We start from the raw sequence: 20,535 nt of genomic DNA on the forward strand, positions 1-20,535 counted from the left end.
GCAGAACACAACCCGGAGAAATTCTCATCCAAACATCGGTCACGGTTCCTTGGGTCTGGACCTTGGCTGCGATTATACGGCGGGTGTCACCAGCAGCGCACCTCACCTCGTACACGACCACCCTTTGTTTTGAGCTTATAGCTATCACCTATCTACCTACTCCTAAGCAGACCAGCTGAAGGAAGGTAGGCCCTACGGACGCGCCCTTCCGCAGCCCGGGCAGCCCTTCGACGGATCCAGGAACCCACGAATATAGTGGATGTTAAAAAGGTGTGTCAAACCCTCGGCTCCATCTCTCAATCCGTCTCGCTACGCATATGTCGGCCTGTCGGTGGGGTTGGACTTCAAGTCAAGGTGGTTACTGATCCCACATGCAGACCTGCAGCCGGGCAAACCCCCTCTTGATCGACGGAAACACTCGTTTCGTTCTGGCCATCCCTCAGAGGAAACTGTTTTCACATCCAGTCCGGTTTCATCCAACCGTCACCCGCCATTGCGGACTGGTTCTTGATCCAGGGCCTCTCCTTCCTCTGGGAAACTGGCACGCTCTCGTGGCATGTGCTCCGACTGATGATGTGCTTGCCAGTGGCGCATACTGAGGCACCAAGAGGACCCCCCCTAGCGTCTGGATGTGGCACGGTGAGCAGCTTGCAGCAAGCTCCCTGTCTGCACTTGTGCTTGCTTGGAAGCATATGCTGTGTGCTCAGCCATAGAACCACCCTCCCGTCTACCTCTCTTCGGTCATGCTTCCGCTTGGTACAGATTTCAGTCTCCAAGTCCGAAGACGATCAGGTTCGGCAACTGTTGATTGGTGTCTTCGTCTGGAACACAGCCTAGGCAACCGGCCTATGTGTACGTTGACCAGAAAAGACGCTATGCATTCGCCACGAGTTCAGATGGCAACCCACCAACCAAGTTGTTCAGCAAACGCGCACAAGACTGCAAGTAAGCCGCCCTGATAGCTGGCTTCCGTCGACCATGTAGCACTCTCGAATGTCGTTTCGGGTTTTTGACTCACGAAATTAGTTCAAAGCATGGATGTATAGGTAACCACAAGCTCCTTCTCAACCATCAAGCCACCGGTGGCCCAACACGCCTCGTACTTTGCCAACCTGGAGACGGCCAAATCCGCTACAACGAGGTGTGGCGCGCTCGGGTCCCAGCAAGGCCCCTTGTTCAGAGAGATTTATATCTTCCCGGTCTGACGATGACCTGAAACAACACCAACTCCTACCCAGTGAGCCTTATTATCTCACGGGCGAGTGAAGCACTTTCAGTGCCATGGGAAGCAATGTCACACCATGTGATCTCCCGTACGGACTCGGTCATATCTGAGACCACTTGTACATATGTGCCGTGGCATCTTGCCGCCCTTGGAGCGCATCATTACCGCCTTCTTCGTTGGGGATCATGTTGCTGATTGACCAAGACCGGATTTGAAGAGTCCAAGTCGAACACAGCACGCACCCGGTCATGTCAACACCACCAACCACCCAGCCAGTCTGGGCAAGTCAAAGACAAAAGTGAGACTCAGCACCAAGTGTGGTCGCCAATCTGTGCACAGCATGCGCAAAGACTTTCGGCAAGTGCTTAGCTCGGGCGAGTTAATGACATTGACTGTTGTCCCGAGTATCACACTCCAGTAGAGCTGCTAATCACGTTGTCAAGCATAGTCAAGTGCTCTTGCCCTCTTCAAATGGGCCTGACTTATTCGAGATGTTCTATATGTCATATATTCAGGTCCTGTACACAAGTCTGCACCGGCCCGGCCTGAAATACGACCTTGATCTGAGCCGATCTGGTCTCCGATATGAGGCTCACGGAATTCCTAGATTGTGGCACGCAACACCAAGCCCCGTTTCACACAGCCCACGGCATCCTGCCCGGAGCTGGACACGGGTGGGACGTCTAGTTTGTGACATTCGTCTGAACATAGAGTTGACAAGCCGGGCGAAGTGTTTAGATACATGCCTGTTTCGCCGTAAGCTGATGCTTTTGCTCCCACACACCCACACGGCCAACGGCTGCCGATATGCCATTGGCTCCCCGCAGAAACTGAGCGCATGGCCCCACCACGTCTGCCGAGCTTCGAGAACGATTGCCTGGAAGTGATAGGCTGGCCGGACTTCCGATGTACGGAGAGACGCGTGTGTAGCACGAGTCTCTCTCTCCACGAGACAGGATAAAAGACGATAGCCCACTGGCTCTTGTCTTGGGGGGGCGCCGAAGAAGTGCAGCAAGCAAAGCTCCGCCCGAGGGACTGGTGGACGTGCCAAGCGCTGCTCAACCGTATTTTCGCGCTCATCCTTCCCGCCTCGTGTTTTGTGGTTGCTTGCTTGGATGGTTTGCGGGTTGCAGCATGAAGGATGGATGGCCAAGTCAATTCTAGAAACCCTGCCGAAAGGACCTCCTCTGAGCAACTAGTACGCCCCCGCCCCCGCCCCCCCCCTCCCTGAACGTCTGCTCCTGGCTGTGGGAATAATGAAATTTTTTGTTGCTGACTCTCGGTTTACCTATTAGGCCACTGCCGGTACTTTGCCCAAGTTTAAACCACCCTTGTTACCCTCGTACCAAGGCGAGTGCGAAGAGGGTGGGTGCTGCAAGGTAGGTATCAAGGTGGTCAAGCATACAACAGCCCCCCCATTTTTTCCGACTTGGGACGTGAGCTATACCACACTGGTTGTAGCGCCAGAATAACGCTCTCCGCCTCCAGTTCTTGTTTCTACCGCATGCCGTTACATTCTGTGGCACGGGTGGTCCCAAACAATGGGGAAGGGAAGTAGTGTCGTATGTAGGTCAACAACACCTTTGATCACCTGTGACCTCTCTCCTCTGTCCTCAATGGAGCTCTTATTAGGCTCTGGTTGCAATACCACAGATTGGCAAAGTCTGGAACCGATCTGGTTTTAGCAGATAAAACTGGGGTTGCTGATAAGCAGGGCTCATATTGATATTGGGAATTTGAACCCGCCACTTTTTCTGTCGATGGGAGCATGGGCTGCCAAGCCGGTACAGACTAGTAGGATGGACGAGGACAGTATAGGCAACAGGGTGTGGCTCACACACTGCACACATCAGCCATTGCCCTGTTTCCTGGCTTGGCGATATTCATGTGTGTCCGTTCGCATTGTTCACTGGCAGGGACCGCAAGGTTGTAGGACCTTCCGAATAGGGACGGCGAGGCGGGTTGCAACTGGACGAGACAAACACATTGGGGACGGAGGGAGAGGAATAAAAGGTGGGGTTGGCTCCGAGGCCTAGCTGGTGGATGATGTAGGTGTTTGTTGTTGTTGCTGTGGCTGGGATTTCTTCGTGGCTCTCGTTCAAGGAAGATGATGTTTGTTCGCTGCTAGCCCTTCAACAGACTAAGGTGGCCGACTTGGAAAAGCCTACTTCATCCCGGGTTCAGTCGTCGAATACCGGAGAGAGGGGCCCATGAAGAGGCGACAAAAGTATCACTGCCCGATTGCTTCCCCCGTCGTCGTCGTTTCAGCAGGGTAGGTGGGTAGACTGAGACATGGCTACTTTGCTGGTATAGGTGGTAGGTAAATGTAGATAGGTAGATGATAGGTAAGCGGATCTCGACAGGTGTGAGGAGGGAGTGAGGGTTGGGGTTGTGTGACCACGCGTCCTGGGTGCAGTGTGGCGAGCGGCAGAGGACGAATCAGAGGTGGTTCGGGGTTGACGCCTGTGGCTTGGGAAGGGGAGGGGGGGTGTAGACTCTCTCTGTTGTGAGGAGTTGTCGGAGTGGCTGGATTGAGCTCTATGGGGGGAGATCAGAAGACGATGACAAGAGCCGGGGACTTGTGATGGAGGAAGAAGAACAGCGAGTAAGTTCTAGTTGAGTGATGGCGAGATGAGCTGAGGATGGGTTGTACGGCTGGTTTATTCTCCAAACCAAAAATAAGCGCTCTCCAAAAAGCGTCAACACATATTCTCACGATAATACCTATCTGGCCATTCGAGCTGGCTGAACCTGGCTTGAACTGGGCTTTTTCGAGTTTGCTGGTTTCTCGACTTATGCGATTTCCTTGCCGTATCTAGGTACCACTCACTGCCAAACTCCATACATAGAAAGTATAAATGCGAGGAATTTTATCTTTAAACTCTTTGGAATCTTGCTACCTTAGGTAAGTAGGTAGGTACGTGCTTCCCTCAGCACCATCCCATCAGCTACTCATCGACACTCTTGCCTCCGCGCACCAAATAATTACCAATAGGACCAACCCAAGACACCCCCAGATTCAGGAGAGAAATGTCACAGTGACTGTTCTAGAAACACAACAAAGTCTGACAGAAGATGACTTCCAATTTCAACATCAGCTGGCTCAGATAGGACATTGCCGAATACCGCACTAGTCCACACCTGGTGAAGAGGGCATGCAATCAACATATGGGGACCCCCTGACGATGAAGACGTGATGGGGGCTGTGAGGCTTCTCGGTATCTTGACTCCGGAAAGACTTTGCCCATGATTCGAGACAAATACCTATATGCATTGCGAGGAAGGGTTGGGTGGGAAGGATGAGTGCAGGTCGGGGTTTTATAGGATACCTAGAGTTTGAAGATTTCCAAACGAGTTTTAACTTAGAGGACCCAGACGATAAACATCCATATTAAAACGAGAAAATAACACCTAATAACCCGGACTCTAATACAAATAAACCTACCCCAGACCCAACCCAGACCCAACCCAGACTCATCCAAGACGTCACGAGGACAAGACCCAGACTCCGCTTCTCCTAGTATAATTACGTGGGTAGATGAGGAAGGGTAGAGGGTTAGTTGTCAAGAAGGGAGTGAGTTGTATGCTGGGAGATAGGGAGTTGTAATTCCTTTTAGATTTTGGTTTAAGAATTCGGGTTTTATTCTTGTGGGGTCTTGGATAAGTTTTTGGATGACCAACAGAGACACAAAGCTGGCCACTTATTCATGGTGCGGGCGTTGAAGCTGCAGTGGGCTTGCCCGCAGCCGGTTATCCAGAGCTTCTAGAACCTGGATCGCCACGACGAGGAGGATTGAATTCCACAGCGCCTCCAGCAAAACACGGCCCACGCGCGAGCATGCTCCGGCTTAGGGTTTTGCTCCGTCTTTCGAAAGAGCCAGATAGGTACTGACCATCAAGGAGATCTTTCGTAACCCGTGTAAGAGCCCGCTTGGGAGTGGGAATGGCGGTAAACCACCACCAGGGTCCTATGTGCCGGCTGCAGAAGGTCTATTAGCAGAGGACTACTGCTGCGCACGACTCGATGAGGGATCTTTTTAATAGGAAATAAAAGAAAGGAGAGTTGGCGAGAATATATACACCACTATGCTGCGTCGTAGTCGTCGACTTGGACTGTCCTTTCCCTTCATTCTTCTGATAATTCTCGTCAGTTACTCATCCCGCCTCGGGCTGGTATAAGACAACGACTGTCATCCAACCCAACTACAAACCCCATATCTCAACCTTAACAACTACACCCGAGATATTACCCCCCCAAACCACCCCTCCCTCACCTTCCCCCCACCTCCCAAAACCAAAACCCCTCAGACTCCCACCATCCAAAAATACCTCCTCAAACACCACCCCCTTTTCTCACCACATCCCAAAAGTACCAACCCCTCACCACTACTAAACACACAAATATCCCATCAAAACAGAATCCCAATGTTCATATCTCTCTCTTGTTTCCTAATCAATACACACCAAAAACATGCTATAATGCTAGGTATGTACATCCCTTTTCTTTTCCCTTGCCAAATTCCTGCCCTTTTTTTTCATTATGAAAGCGATATTTTTCTTTCCATGATGATTGATGAGCAAGTAACTAAGTAAGTAAGTTAATAAGTATGAAGTGAGTAAGCAAGTAAGTGAGGATGGATGTATAACAATTAAAAGAAGAAAGCGTATAAGAAATGAAACCCTTCCCAACTCCCCCTTTCTCTTAACTTCTGCTCCCCATTAACACAAACACCAATCATAAATAAAAACCCAAAAAAACCCAAAACCCAAATACACCCTGGGATATCATGCATATAACACACAAAAAAAAAACGCATACAGAAAAATAAAAAGGGTTGAACGAATAAAACAAAACGTCTTGATATGCCTGTTGTAAAAAACTCAAGACAAAGAAAAAAGTTTTACACCAACTGTCCCTCCCTCCCTCCCTTGCCTAAACCTGCCCAAAAGCCCAGACAAATAAATACCCTGTCCTAATGATAATCATGGATTCCCAAAAACAAAAAAAACCCTCCCATTCCCTTGTTTCGTTCTTGTGTGTTGCCATAATGTAATCGAATAATTCCCTGATAGTAATTCCAACTTGTTCCACTCCCATCCCATCATCCCCTTATCCCCCCCCCCTCCCCTTCCTCAGAAAAAGTTGGACAGCGCCTGGCTCAAATTAATAAAATCCACCGGCTTCGCCACATAGTCGCTAAACCCCGCCTCCACACACTTTTCCTGCACGTCGCTCATGACATTCGCGCTGAGCGCAATAATCGGCAGCGTCCTGTTCTTGTTGTTTGGGTTCTGGTTTGTTGGAACAAAGCTCCTCCCGGTCCTCTCGTCCTCCATCAGGTGCTGAATTTCCCACGCTCTAATCTCCCTGCAGGCTTGATACCCGTCTTTTCTGGGCATGTGGAGGTCGCACTGTTCAGTGGTTAGTGGTGGGGAAGAAAACAAAAAAGTGACGAGACAAGAAAACATACTAGAATCAACGAATAATACCCCCTCCCCCTCCCAAACACCATATCAGTGCACTCGACCCCATCCGCCGCCAGTTCCACCTCCACTCCAACCCTCTTCAGATACTTTGACAAGACCTTTTGATTAACTGGGTTATCCTCCACCAGCAGCACCTTGTACCCCTTGTTGCCCATGCGCCTTTCCATATCGACGTAGCTCTGTCGTTGAAATTCCACCAACTGCTGCGCCGTCGAGCGGTTCCGATCAATACTCAGATCACGCTCCTTGCCCGGGTCGAAAATCACGGCAAACCTCGACGGTTTGACTGGCTTGTAGATATACGTCACCTTGCCGTCGGAGAGCAAGTCGTCATACTTTGTGCCCGCTACCTGCTTGATGACTGCCTGTCGCTGGACCGAGTCCGAAAGAATAAGAATGCTGGTCTTGCCCAGCATGCTCGATCCCGAAATCCTGTCCATCAGACTGATGATATCTTCAGGCGTGGGCAGGTTGACAACAATGTGCGTGAAATTCACCGACTCATCACCACCGATCAAACCGCGGGCCTCATCCACAGATGATACCGCAACGATCTGATGGGGGACGTCCTTGGGCAGCGTCTGCTCAATGTGCTTGGTAGTCGCCTCCCGGCTGTGCGTTTGTGGGCAGATGATCAAGATAGAGTACAAGGGCGGGCGATAGTTGGCCACAACACTTGGCCGTTTCGAGTCCAGGGGCATCGGGGTAGTACCTGGAGATATCCGGTGGGCCGGCATCTCCAACTTCATCTGCGACAGGTCCTGCCCGCTAGCTCGAGCAGCTTCACTGAAACGAGCCAGTCCGCTGACAGAAGATAGCGACGACCTCTCGGTAGTTTGAGTCCGACCAGAGGCTCCGGAAAGCTCCGAGCTACCACTAGAAGCCATGGTCGGCGACCTGTATGCCGAGTCTGTCGTCTGCGGGCTGATGGCCTGCATATGGAAGGAATCCCGCACGGCAGACTCTGTCGAGCTTACGCTCACCTCCCGCATGAGCCCAGGTGTCGGTTGAGGAACCGCCGAGCCATCGGGATGGTCCGTGTCAGTCGGCAGCCCAAATCTCGCCGTGAACGTAAACGTGGACCCCTTGCCAGGCACGGCCGTGCCGTTCATGGTGCCACCATGCAGCTCAGCCAGCTGGCGCGAAATGACCAGCCCGAGTCCGCTTCCGCCGTGCTGTCTAGTGCTGCTTCCATCGATCTGACTGAAGGGCTTGAAGATCAGCTCAGCCTCCTGCTCGGTAAAGCCCCTGCCCGTGTCAATCACAGAAAACTCCAGCATAATCTCAGCTTCCCCAAGCTCGACACCCTCAGGGACGATGACTTTGCACCGACTGAAAACCTCCCCCTGACTGGTGAATTTGATAGCATTGCCGATGACATTGAGCAGGACCTGGCGGATACGGACCTTGTCTCCCTTGACCCACGCCGGAACGTCCTCTTCCACAACATAGTTGAGTTCCAGACGTTTCGCAATGGCCATGGTCGACACCAGCTCATTCACATCCTCGATCAGCGACCGGGTGTGGAACCACTCAAAGTTCAACTTCATCATCCCCGCATCCACCTTGGACAGGTCCAAAATGTCGTTGATAATCATCAGCAAGCTGTTGGCGCTGGTCTGGATCGTGTTGGTGTAATCGCGCTGCTCTTCGTTCAGTGTCGTGTCCTGCAAAAAGCTGACCATGCCGGATATGCCGATGAGAGGCGTCCTGATCTCGTGAGACATGTTGCTGAGGAAGCGACTCTTTGAGTCCATAGCCTCCTTCAGCTTCGTCTCGAGCAGTTTCAAGTCGTTGATGTCCGTGGCCGACCCAAAGAAGGAACTGACACCATTACCAAAGTCGACGTTATCGATCTCAACGCAGCGTACGAGATGCCACCGGTACTCGCCGCTCTTAGAGCGCAACCGTATCTCGGTGGTGTACGAGAGCCGCCCGCTGCTGTCGGTCGAAACGCGAATCACGCCCTTCCTGGCAAGCTCGGTAAGATTGGCAGTCGAGAGCTCGTAGACCGAACCGCTGCTCGAGCTGTTATGTCGGGACAGCGCCTGGTGGATGCCGCGAATGTTGGCATCGGGGGTGGTGCTCGAGGGCCTTGTCGATTTGGCAGACTTGATAGACATCCTGTCAATCGAGACAGAGTGCGCGTGGCCTTTGTTCTCATTTTTGAAAAGAGGACTTGGTGACCTCTCCGCGGGGATTTGGCACTTTGCAAGATCGTCAGGATGAACAAAGTCCATGAAGCCAAGACCCAGGACATCCTCAAACGTTTGGCCCGTGTAGGACAGCCACTGTTCGTTGGCGAAGGTGATCCCCTCGTCTTCGGTGGCGGTAAAGATGATTTGGGGAATTAGGTTGGCGAGCAGTCGATGCTTGGCTTCCGACACTTCGATTTCCTCTTGACGCGCAGCCCGGAGCTCCGCAATGTGTTGATCATGAATGTCCATGTAGGAGCCCAGGAACTGCATGATGACACCTCTCTTGTCCTTGGAGGCGACAGCCCTGGCATAGAACCACCGATAGGCACCATCAAACCGCCGGATGCGCACTGTTCTCGAAAACTGCTCACCTGTTCTTACTGACTGGCTCCAGAACTTGAGATACTCGTCCCGATCGTCAGGGTGTATGCTCCCCCAGGGATCGGCCGCTAGATCGCCAGATGTTTGGCCCCGATACGAAAGGAACCTGCTGTTGACCCAGACTATTTCACCTGTTTGCGGGAGAGCGACAAAGACGTGAGCCGGTAAAGAGTCCAAGATGAGACCTTTTAGCTTGTCCGACGGCGGTGTCATCTCGCCCTGGGACAACGACCCGGCCCTCGAAGGTGCTGCTACCGAGCCAGAGCCTCTGCTAATGGTGGAGCTCGGAGGAAGAGACTGAAAAGTAGCCGCAAAATCGGCACCGTACGAGTGAAGCTGGGTATGGGGACGGGCTGCCCCTGGAGTCCCAGGAAGCTGTTGTTTCTTATCCCCCGCCCCCGCACTGATTTTCTCATTGGAGGAATCCTTGAGCTCTTTGGCACCTGGCCTCCTGGATTCTTCCGAGCTTCGACGGGCACCATCGATCACCTCAGGCTGTCCTGGGCTGAGCAAAGCTGCATCTTGTTTGCCCCCTGACAGCCTCGATGATGATCTCCTCTCAGCCTCTCTCGAGTCCCGTGTAGGACGCTGAGTCCCAGCTCCCATTTTCGATACCGAGCTAAAGTAGCTGTCTGCGTTCACTGGGGCAGGGCTGGCAGTAGGTCCACCCCTCAACAATCCCATTGCCGTTGGCTCCCACCCGGGAGTTCCTGCTGGTGAGCCAGCCGTACTACGAGAAGGCCCAGAGTAGTCACTTGGACTGGTGATACTGCCGGCCAACGAACCTCTAGTTGCGTCCTCGGCATACGCCAGTGAAGCGAGGGCAGTCGGGTCGGCAAGTGGTCTTCCATCTGGACCCAGAGCGCCAAAGCCTGCGGTTTGTGGCCGCCTCTTTTGCAGCCCATTCAGCTCAATCTCGAGGTTCGTATAGTGACGACACAAGGAGAAGGATGTGGCGAGATGGGGGGCGAGATGGTCGAGAGAGTGGCGAAAATTGGAAGGATACGGGATGATGGGGCTCAGAATCGATAGGATGGCGATTGGCGCGTGTTTCTCCTTGGGAGGTCTTTCCGGTGAGGAATTGGGAATCGCAGAAGCATCCCCGGATCTGTTCCGCGCGGATATCTTCTGCTCCATAAGAGAAGGATCAAGCTTGAAGGTCGGATTCGGTTTGGATAGGAGCACGTGCGTCAGGGGAATGTGCAGCACAGTCCATGAGTTATCCATCCCGATCGCTTCGGGCGGCCTTATGTCCGTATAATCCACAGGAGCAGAGGCAGGATTGAAAGAGTCCTCGTCCACCATGGCGTCGGTGAAGAACGGGTTCTCATTAGGATCAGCCCGCACCGCAGGCGAGGGGGCTGGGGACTGCGACCAGGGTGATGGTGGAGTTTGCTCATATTCCTCGTAGCGTGGGTTGGCTGCTTTTGGCCTGTCTTCATCCATCCGGGACCCAGCACCGGACCCCTTCTTGTCCAACCCGACTTTGGGAGCTCTGTTCACGGCTGGCGAGAAGGTGGTGGCGCTACTGAGAAGCGACGAAAGCTTGGAGGCAGAATCAGACCGAGGCCTTCTCCCGGATTTGCGGGTACCCTCGGGGGATTTTGGCCGGGCGGGTGTTTTGGGCTCTGGCACTTTGTACTCTGCTGACCCTGGAGCAAGATAGGGGTAGTTCCTCGTGAGCGCTACAACCCGGCCACGCTCTAATACCCGCATTACCCCATTGTGATCGATCAACGGGTCGGCCTCGTAGTCAAGCGCTTGCAGGACATTCAAGATTTTGCCATTCCCCTTTCTCGGCGCTGTAATGGGCGCCTCCCAGCTTGGAATATCCTGTTGCTGTTGTTCCTCCAATGCATCGTGTTCCTCCAGAGCCTGCCGGTTCAGAGCAGTGGTGTTGTGGTCGTCAAGATCGTCATGAACTTCGAGTGTGGAAGCCGCATGACTTGTTTTGCTCCTAGAAAGAAAATGAGGTCGTCGAGAGGCAGCCTGGGGCGCTCGTTCTTTGGCCGCAGTGCGTGCTTCCTTTCTATCCTCGTACGAAGTGTAAGAATGCCTGCTTTGCAGCCCCGGGCGGGCCGGCGGTTGCTGCTGTTGTGTCGGTGACTCTGGAGGATGGGAAAGGCCTTCGGAAAGATCGTCGACACTGCTCGGCATAAGACTCGACCCCCTGGCGAGATAACCCAGGCTTAAAACATCCTCCCTGTGAGCATTGTAAGTCGCCTTTTGGCCCCATGGAACGTTTTCAATATCGGTTGAATCTGCTGGAACAGCCAGTGTGACCCTTTCAGCCTTGTACACATCAACCATGATCTGCACCACCGTGTTCCACCACGCATCCAGTCCCGGCTCCGCGGCAAGCATCAATGTTAGGTCATAAAGGTTAGGACTTGGGAACTCATACTGCTCTCCCGTAGACTGGGAATATCCTGGGGGCAGAAACGTGGTGGCCGACGCCGGGGTGGATGGGTTCGAAAGAAAGCTGTCCTGGCCTTTGAAGATATCAAAACCATGCTGGGGACCTTTGGGCGGCACGGTTGGCGAGAGCGTCGTGAATGGCCGGTGTATCGATGGTGGTATCATACTTGGAGGAGCCATGCGAGGAAACGGATAGGAAGGCGTGCCGGCCACCGGGCCGGGTGTATATCCTCCTCGAACGGTATTCCCAGACTCGGTAGACGATGTCAGGGTGGCGTCTGAGCCGGACGAATGGAACATTGCTGGTGGTGAGATCTCCTCCTGAATAGGAGAGACGCGAACGGGTCCAGGCATGGCGAGAGCCTCACCTCTCAAAGGAGCCTCTCGTCTCTCGATATGTCGAGCTAGATTTTCCCGGTACTCGTCCAACTTCCGCTGAGCGTCCCTCGGCTCCGCCTGACCACCGAGCTTTCCTGCCCTACCCTGCTTAACATGTGCAGGACCAATCTCATTTCTTGGCGTGGTGTCGTTATCGCGCGGCCTGGGTGGACTGGTTGGTGATACTCCTTGTTGTGTTTCGTCCACTCGGTCATATCTCTCTTTGAACTTTAACGCTTTGTTTCCCAGGTCCTGAGAAAGCGGATCAGGGGTGGCAGATGGCTGGAACCCTCTGCTGCTCCCCAGATCCCCCGTCATTTGTTGTTGTAGTTTTGCAATCAGCGACACAGTCCCACGCAAGATTGTACCACCATCACTATCGTCAGCTTCACTGGAATCAGCAACACCACTCCTGGTCACAGCTGTCTCTTCAGCAGCGGCGACACCCGTGATATCTGGTGGGATTGTCGTCGTTATTGTCGTTGTTGTCGTCGTAGTCGTTGTGGGAGGGTTCGACCTTGTCCTCTTCAGCTCAGCCGCCTTCTTGGATCGTCGTGAGGCAGATTTTACCCTGGCTTGTCGTGGTTTGTGACCTCTCCTTCGCATTCCCTCATTCAGGCTGATGATGCGGTTGCCTCCTGGGAGCTAAAAAATCCCAGCAGTGACGTCGATGGTAGTATAAGCGGACGCGCAGGCTCGGGTCGGCAGTCGTGCATGCATCCGCTGTGGGAGCCCTCGACGAGATAAAAGAGCAACCTTCCTTTCTCCTCCCCTAGCACATCAAAAACATGACGAAAATAGGCCACAAGTGAAGTCAAAGCAATGGCTGGGCTGCGTGTGATGATGGATGGGTCTGAGCAGAGGCTGAAACGGGCGGCGGTTGTCCTGGTCTGGTCTGTCTGGGGAATTAGACTGGCAAAAACCTTGGAAGGGGGGATCGTGGTGTCGGGTGCGAGAGAGAGAGAGAGAGAGAGAGAGTGTGTGTGTGTGTGTGTATGTGTTGTGTGTGTGATGACTGAGTTTGGTTTGGTTTGGTTTGGTTTGGTGTGTGCGTGTGCGTAGAGGTGGGTAGAATTCGAAATTGGGAATCAGGAAGCGCGCGTCGCCCGGTGGGTGGGTTTAGAAGTTGGCAGCAAACACACCAGTGGCCCGAAAGGGGACTATGACGTTATGCTGCTGGTCAAGGCGGCGGCGACATGCGAGACGACGCGAACCCTTGCGAGACGCCCTGACTGCCGGGACTGACAGAATTGATGACCTCTCCGATACAGATTACACTACGTATCTTACCGATAACTACACTTGCCCGTTGGATACGAACTGAGTGGTTCTGGCTTTTCTAAACAACTGATGCCTTTTCACAAGATATGGAGGCAGTGAGTGGGAGCATTGGGTCGGGTTGCACATCACATTTATTAAAGCTGGCCGGTGGGTAACAGGGCCCTCGCAGGGAGGATGGCGCTTCGTGCCTTGCTTTCACTTGCTCGGTGCCACTGCCCATGTCGCTTCCTCGGCCAGGTGTCCGCTGCCGCCGTGGTTATGTATATCGGGGTCCTCTTCCCCCAACCCCTCTCTCCCCTCCCATCCGATGGACGGGATGCCAGATTGACTCGATCAGGGTCCAATAATGCATTGACAAGACGTGGCTGACGGGTCCTATACAATGAGCTGGCCAGACTACTGGGACCAATCTGACAAAGTGAGGCCATTTCGGACCTCCACGGGCCTCCAGAGGCTGCAAGAAATACGCGCGCTTGAGGATGCGATTGGACAGGTGTCGAGGTCGATGATGTCGCTTCCAGTGGAATTTGGCATTTCAGCTGGCATTTTCTGGGGAAACTAGGACAAACGCAGCAGCAAGCATAGCACAACAGCACAACAGCGCACAGCAAAGGGTACAGCACACATTACTCCGTACACCACAGCAAACGGCACAAGTCACTCTTACAGGAAGGAAGGAAGGCTTCTGCAGAATGCAGTTCCGTCCCGTCGGCGACCATGGCTTGCTCCCCGATCCTACGCAGTACAAAGAACGCAGTTACGCACCCCACCTCGCATGCCCCCTCCCTCAGTCTCACCACTACGTACCAACCTCCCACCGCCTCGAGTCGATATCCCGGAGCTTCCATATTGGGCCGACTCCCCGGCTCTCACAAGCTTTAAAAAAGTACAAAAGATCGACTGAACTATGCAAGGAATTATCGAACCAAATCGTGATCGCAATCGTCGATGGTGCTTGACAAGTGGCGGCACGGACGGTTATGATCGAGTGACCCAAAACCCAAAATCCCCCGGTCCTGTACCTTCTCCAGGATGGGAAATTTTCTTTTGGGCTGATTTGATCCCGCTGATGACCCATGGAAGATTTCCATATCGGATCCCCCAGTGGAACATTACGTCAACGGCGCCAGGGATAACCGATGAGAGGGCGGGGCAACCATGCGCTGCAAGGGCGCGGCCGGCGTGATTCGTCGGTTTCGGTACAAGGCCTCACACCGTGCTGAGACACGTCTTCGCACAGTCCTGCAGTTGTGCCTGACCACCTCTCACTTTTTTATATTTCAGAAAACCTTGCTGCCTCGTTCGCAGGAAAATCGGCAGCCCGGCAGCCTCAGCGGGCGTTTTGATCCGGGAGATTTCTTGCCCATCTCCCGATCGATTGGAATCACCGATCTGATGACCGACGTCGGGGAATGCTTGCATAGTGGTGGTGGTGAAGAATTTTGCAATATATCAACACAGCCTCACGTGGACGGGACCATGATCCGACAATTCGTCATCATCATATCCATGCCGAACCACGGAGACCTGTGTCGAAGACCTCTAATGAACCAGCATGTCTCGTACCGGTGAGGTTGTGATTAAAAAAGTGTCTCATTCAAAATAAAAACTAGGAAAATCCATCGGTCATTTTGCTGGCCGGTGGGGGCCAAGACCCGTTGGTGCTGTGCTTCACTATCTACCGGCCGGATTTGAGCCGGATAATTCTAACGGAGCCGGAGGTGTGGGTCGCCATTCTGGCAGCGCCCGCAGCCGATAGGCCCCACTATTTTCGGAACCATATTTTACGTTTCCATTGGTCACGTCGTTTTCATGCTGCCCCACTGAATCTGCGAGGCTGCTGTGGGTTCCTGAACTTATCAAGTAACCTTCGACAGCCTCGCCGTCCCATCTCCAACTGCTTAACATACAAATTTATCACGAACCCCACGATGGCCGACTCCGACGACGAATATGTCGGGGACCTCTCTGGTGATGATGCCGGAGTCGACAGCGTCTACGGTACACGATCGAAAGATGGCGGAAAAGGAAAAGGTGGCCAGAAGGGCAAGGGAACCCGCAAAGCAGCCTGGGAAGAAGTCCACCGAGCCTGGGACGAGGTTGCCATTGCCGAAGATGGCAGCATCACAGTGGCCGAGTTGATCGAGGCTGAGAAACGCCGGCGGTTGATGCGGGATACCACACCGATCCAGCGTGGAATAATACGGCACATGGTGTTGGTGTTGGACATGAGCATCGCGATGGCAGAGAAGGACCTGCTTCCGAACCGCTTCGCCCTCACCTTCTCCTACGCTATGGAATTTGTGAACACATTCTTTCAGCAGAATCCAATCAGTCAGCTGGGGATCATCGGGATGCGCGATGGTATTGCCGTCAGGATCAGCGACATGAGTGGGAACCCAGTCGAGCACATTGAGAAGCTGAGGCAGTGGGCGCTTAAGGACCCTATTGGGAACCCAAGTCTTCAAAATGCCCTCGAAATGTGTCGAGGTCACTTATAGTAAACTCCCCCCCCAACCACCTCTTTGTCTGGTTTATGACAACCACAGCTGACCATTCATTCCCTTCCTCACAGCCACACCCCCTCCCACGGCACCCGCGAAGTCCTCATCATCTACGGCGCCCTCCTCTCCTCAGACCCAGGCGACATCTCCGACACCATCACCTCCCTCATCGCAGACCGCATCCGCGTCTCCATCATCGGCCTCGCCGCCCAGGTAGCCATCTGCGCCGAGCTCTGCGCCCGCACAAACGACAACGACGACTCCCAATACCGCATCGCCCTCCACGAGCAACACTTTCGCGAGCTCTTCCTCGCCGCCACGACACCCCCCGTCACCCACGAGGCAGAGCAATCAAACGCCTCCCTTCTCATGATGGGCTTCCCCTCCCGCTCCCTCGCATCAAAAGATTTTGTCTCCCTCTGCGCCTGCCACAACAAACCAACAAGAGAAGGGTACACCTGCACGAGGTGTAGAATCAAAGTCTGCCGGTTACCCGCGTCTTGTCCCGTTTGCGGGCTGACGCTGATATTGTCGATTCACCTGGCGAGATCGTATCACCACCTTTTTCCCCTCAAATCATGGGTGGCGGTTCCGTGGACAGAAGCAAAGAAGTCGGTGGCGTGTTTTTCCTGCCAGACGCCCTTCCCGCCTGTCCCGAAGGCTGCGCCGCCAAAGATCAAGTTGAAGGTGAAGGAGTCTTCCGGTGTTGGGGGGCAGACAGCAGCCAATATCGCCAAGGCAAAAGGCAGAGGGGAGGTGCCTGCAAAGACGAATACTGTAACGGCACCGACGCCAGGGTTGTTGCCAGAGGCGATCAAGGCCGGTGTGAGCGAGAGCGGGAGGTATAAATGTCCAGAGTGTGAGGAGCATTTTTGCATTGATTGCGATATTTATGCCCACGAGACGATTCATAATTGTCCGGGGTGTTTGGCGAGGCTGGTGAAGAGTCAGCAGCAACAACAGGAGGAAGTAGTAGGGGCAGGGGAGGCGATGGAGGTGGATTCATGATTATTAACAGGACATTGAACTGAGAGCGTCAAACGGGCATAAATGGTAATTAGCGATTTGTTTATATTGGTTTTTGAAACGGCGTATCTGGTGGTTATTGAAAACAGGACAACAAAGCTATGGGGTCGGGTTAGCAAGTGAAGATGTGAGTTTGGAGACTCATGCAGGGATCAAAAGCAGAGATACTAATCATCATGAACTGAAGTGAGAATGATGGGTATCTGATGCTCATATGGTCATCAACAGGGTGATATATAACTCGCAGATATGTAACTTCCTCAACCATCCAGCCGACCGTAACTCCAACGCCATTCATCCATGCAAGGCGTTTTGCGCGCGTGCATATCAAGGCCAAAAATCAACCCTACCCAGAAAACGCCATTCTACAAGAGTCTGCCCCCGTTCAAGCAGCAACCGCCTCCCTCCTCTCAGCAACCGGTTTCTTGACCCCCTCCTGCCTCTGCTCTCCAGCAGGCAACTCTGTCCCCGGCACATCAGGCAACTCCCCCTCCACCACCACCCTACTAGGAGTCTCCTCCTTCTTCTTCTTTGGTTCTCCCAACTCCCTCTCCAACGCAGCCAACTCCTCCTCCACCTCCTCCTCATCCTGGACACTGATCCTGCCCCCCAACATCTCGCTCACCTCCCTCTGGTACTCGACCTCCTCCGCCGTCTCCCCCATCAGTTTTTCCACCTTGTCGATCCCGCCCATCTCGGCGTGGATTTCTTTGAGGACTTTTGTCCCCTGCTGCAGCCCAAAGACCACGTCTTTTTGGATGAGTGCGAATTCTACAGAAGATACCAATTTTTCTAGCTGCTCGAGTTGCTGGTCGGTTTTGGCGAGGAGGGATTCTTGGTATTTCTTTCGGCGGAGGGCGAGGAGGGCGCGGGGACGGTTGTTTTGGGCCAGGAGGGCGCGGGCGATTTCGGTTTCTCGGGAGGTGAGAAGGGTTATTCGGCGTTGGTATTGGTGGAGGCGGTCGCGTTGGAGTTTGAGGTCGTAGATTGCTCTGCGGGGGAGGGTTAGCGAGTAGATGCGGGAGTGGGAAGGGGTGGAGGGACATACTGGTCTTGGGCTGTTATCTTGCTCGAGTTGCCGCCCATTGTGTCTATTATGGAGGTGTGTGAGGGGGTTAGAAGAGGCTATAGTGATGGGCTGCCCAGCAGCGATTCAAACTATCGAAGTGTGTTGTGCTCAAGTATCAAGAATGCGATACTAAACAACGAATGCGGTTGCTTGGTTGCGTGCGCTCTGGAGGTGAGACGTCACTGGCGATTGTTTATCGGCGGCGATCAAGTCTGGGGTACAGAGGAGTCGGCTCTTGGCAGCGAGATGGCAGCTCGTGGAGGTAGGGATCGAGGTGCTTGAGACTACACTAACGTCTTGTCGCTATGTGTCAAAACTAGAAAGCGAGTTCAACAGCTTGTTTACAATAAACTAATGCCAAACATAGAGGCGATGAGGTAACGCTCAAATGTACATGGTGACTTTGCAGAGGAGGGAAGGCTTATCGATAACGTCGTCAACCCGTGTGGCTCAGGTGGGTCGCATGAGGGGCTACGTAATCTCGCTGGCCACCCCCCCAAGAGCTCACATGCGACAGCATTCCAAGGGGTCAACTCCCCTGATTCTGGCAATTACAAGAAATTTGGCAGAAATAACTTCCTTGTTCCTCGTCAAGTCTCAGCAAGAACCGAAGTTTTGAAGGACGCTTCTCATCTCGAGATACACCCACTCGCTCATAACCGAAACCATGTCTGCTCCAACCGACGCTGTAAGTGATACGCCGCATTCTCCCAGGGACGGGAGCTCAAAACGTCCATATCCATGAAACACTTACCCCGGGTGGCTTCATGCCTCCTTCTTTTCTCGTCTCTCCAAAAGCTTCTTCTAACTATCTACCTGTTCAAGAACAAGGTCCCTCCACAACCGGAATCGCCCACCACCGCAAGACCCCTCGAGATGGACGACGACGATATTCAAGAGGCCGGCATCATCAACAACGACGACAACACCACCACCACCACCACCAGAAATGTCACCACCACTTCAGCCTCAGCAACCTCCCCCGTCGGCGAGGTCCCTCCCCCGCAGCCACCCCGGCCCGCCGTGAACGAGACGCAGCAGAACCAGCAGATGCTCAAGGAGGCCTTCCCCACCATCGACATGGTCGTCATCAAGGCGGTCCTGACAGCCAGCCGAGGGCAGATCGAGCCGGCGTTTAATGCACTCCTCGAAATGACGGACCCTGACGCCGTTGCCCAGAACGAGCAACCCCCTCCCCAGCCCCCAAGGCCCGTCGCTGCCGCTCACGGACCTACCACCACGGCCCAGGAACAGCTCGAGGCAGATGAGAGATATGCCCGGCAGCTGGCGGAGCACTTTGAGAATGTCGGTGCCTACGAGGCCAGGACGGCGAACAGAGGGGGTGAGAGAGGTGGCCACCCCGGTCGGGGCGGGGGCCCGGTGCCCCGCGGAAGGCAGCAGACTGGTCTGCGCCCAAGCCAGGATGAGCGGGAGCATAGTTTTCTTGATGACGATCTTCCCGTCATCAAGGAGCAGTTGAAGAAGGGGTTTTTGGAGACGCAGACCAAGGTCAACACGTGGTTTACGGACTTCAAGAAGAAGATTGATGAGCATTTTGATGAGCAGGAGGAGGAGCGCCGGCGGGCGGAGGGGAGCGCCGGCAGCAGCAGAAATCCGCTTGCCGGGGGGAGGCCCACCAGGGATCAGAACCAGACGCGGAGGAGTGCGGATTATGATCGGTATGATGCTGATCCGGAGCTGTTGAGTGATGATTTTGCGGGGATGAAGTTTCACAGCGACGGCAGTAAGTTTATTCTACGGGATTAATCGTGGTCTTGCAATGATGACACTGACGCATGCTACAGCCCCTGTTCAGAACCAGAGACAGTTTGGCAGCAACGCCAATGTGTTCAGACCACCCCCGCCTTCCAAGTCGCCCCGGTCTCATGAGGGCAGGAAAGTGGCGTTTAGTGACAAGGTGGAGGACATTGACGCTTACAATGCCTCCCCCAAGGTGAAGGCCCAGGATGCAGCGGCGGCACCGGGTGGGAGCAAGCCGAGCAAGTGGCAGCCTCTCTCTGCTGTTGAGCCTAACCCGATTGCGGACAATGACCCCTTTAGTCTGGGGGATAGCGACGACGAGAGGGAGGTCAAGGACAAGAAGGAGATTAAGCTGGAGGATAGTGAAAGGCTGAGACAGGCGACGGCTGATGCCATGGCTGACAGTCTGGTGGATGATAAGACCAAGGCTGGGAGCGGGAGCAAATAGGTGTAGGGAGTAGGGATGATTAGGTAGTTTGGAGTTGGGAAGCTGGGAAGTTTAATCTTTATGTCATTGTAAGTCTTGGCTACAACAGCTCATCGTGTCAACATTGTTCTCTGTACTAAATGTATGGTATGGTAATTCAATACCTGCCAAAATGCTTCAACAAGCATTGCCCCTCGTTTTGACATGCCCCTCACCTGCAGGTTTGCCCCCGCACTCAACTGGAGCTGTTTCCACGCGAGCTTTCCCTTGCCCATTTTTTGCTGCATCAGCCTTGCAACGACAAACGGATGCAAGCACATGGCGAGATGGAAGCTTCTCATTGGTTCGTGCTGGAGGTTCGTTGAACATGAAGAGTTACC

At 53.7% G+C, this 20,535-nt stretch overlaps 4 protein-coding genes across 4 annotated transcripts; 2 read left to right on the top strand and 2 right to left on the bottom strand.

The window, feature by feature from the left end:
• Nucleotides 1–4,874: 4,874 nt before the first annotated feature.
• Nucleotides 4,875–13,303, bottom strand: QC761_308880 (uncharacterized protein). Its single transcript, XM_062878034.1, has 2 exons — nucleotides 6,697–13,303; nucleotides 4,875–6,637 (listed from the first exon to the last, which is right to left on the bottom strand). The coding sequence occupies exons 1-2, from the start codon at nucleotides 12,691–12,693 to the stop codon at nucleotides 6,359–6,361; spliced, it is 6,276 nt and encodes a 2,091-aa protein (XP_062733863.1). The 5' UTR covers nucleotides 12,694–13,303; the 3' UTR covers nucleotides 4,875–6,358.
• A 1,402-nt stretch (nucleotides 13,304–14,705) lies between these two features.
• Nucleotides 14,706–17,186, top strand: QC761_308890 (uncharacterized protein). The gene is given in 3 exon segments (XM_062878035.1): nucleotides 14,706–14,936; nucleotides 14,942–15,868; nucleotides 15,944–17,186. Coding segments are annotated over 2 exon segments (1,506 nt in total). The 5' UTR covers nucleotides 14,706–14,936; nucleotides 14,942–15,299; the 3' UTR covers nucleotides 16,881–17,186.
• Nucleotides 17,107–18,381, bottom strand: VPS20 (Vacuolar protein sorting-associated protein 20). Its single transcript, XM_062878036.1, has 2 exons — nucleotides 17,947–18,381; nucleotides 17,107–17,890 (listed from the first exon to the last, which is right to left on the bottom strand). The coding sequence occupies exons 1-2, from the start codon at nucleotides 17,982–17,984 to the stop codon at nucleotides 17,284–17,286; spliced, it is 645 nt and encodes a 214-aa protein (XP_062733865.1). The 5' UTR covers nucleotides 17,985–18,381; the 3' UTR covers nucleotides 17,107–17,283.
• Nucleotides 18,382–18,448: 67 nt separating this feature from the next.
• Nucleotides 18,449–20,243, top strand: CUE5 (ubiquitin-binding protein cue5). The gene is made up of 3 exons (XM_062878037.1): nucleotides 18,449–18,655; nucleotides 18,793–19,711; nucleotides 19,773–20,243. The coding sequence occupies exons 1-3, from the start codon at nucleotides 18,635–18,637 to the stop codon at nucleotides 20,174–20,176; spliced, it is 1,344 nt and encodes a 447-aa protein (XP_062733866.1). The 5' UTR covers nucleotides 18,449–18,634; the 3' UTR covers nucleotides 20,177–20,243.
• The last annotated feature ends 292 nt before the right edge of the window (nucleotides 20,244–20,535 follow it).

This window comes from Podospora bellae-mahoneyi, chromosome 3, assembly GCF_035222275.1.
Source record: "Podospora bellae-mahoneyi strain CBS 112042 chromosome 3, whole genome shotgun sequence".
Classification (NCBI taxonomy): Eukaryota; Fungi; Ascomycota; class Sordariomycetes; order Sordariales; family Podosporaceae; genus Podospora; species Podospora bellae-mahoneyi.

What these genes read in the sequence shown, in the direction of transcription:
- VPS20 (XM_062878036.1), bottom strand. Translation starts at nt 17,984, where the DNA reads ATGGGCGGCAACTCGAGCAAGATAACAGCCCAAGACCA. An exon ending in AAGATAACAGCCCAAGACCA is followed by an intron (nt 17,891 to 17,946) that starts GTATGTCCCTCC and finishes CCTCCCCCGCAG; the next exon opens with AGCAATCTACGACCTCAAAC.
- QC761_308880 (XM_062878034.1), bottom strand. Translation starts at nt 12,693, where the DNA reads ATGCGAAGGAGAGGTCACAAACCACGACAAGCCAGGGTAAAATCTGCC. An exon ending in GGTATTATTCGTTGATTCTA is followed by an intron (nt 6,638 to 6,696) that starts GTATGTTTTCTT and finishes ACCACTGAACAG; the next exon opens with TGCGACCTCCACATGCCCAG.
- CUE5 (XM_062878037.1), top strand. Translation starts at nt 18,635, where the DNA reads ATGTCTGCTCCAACCGACGCT. An exon ending in TGTCTGCTCCAACCGACGCT is followed by an intron (nt 18,656 to 18,792) that starts GTAAGTGATACG and finishes TACCTGTTCAAG; the next exon opens with AACAAGGTCCCTCCACAACC. An exon ending in GAAGTTTCACAGCGACGGCA is followed by an intron (nt 19,712 to 19,772) that starts GTAAGTTTATTC and finishes CGCATGCTACAG; the next exon opens with CCCCTGTTCAGAACCAGAGA.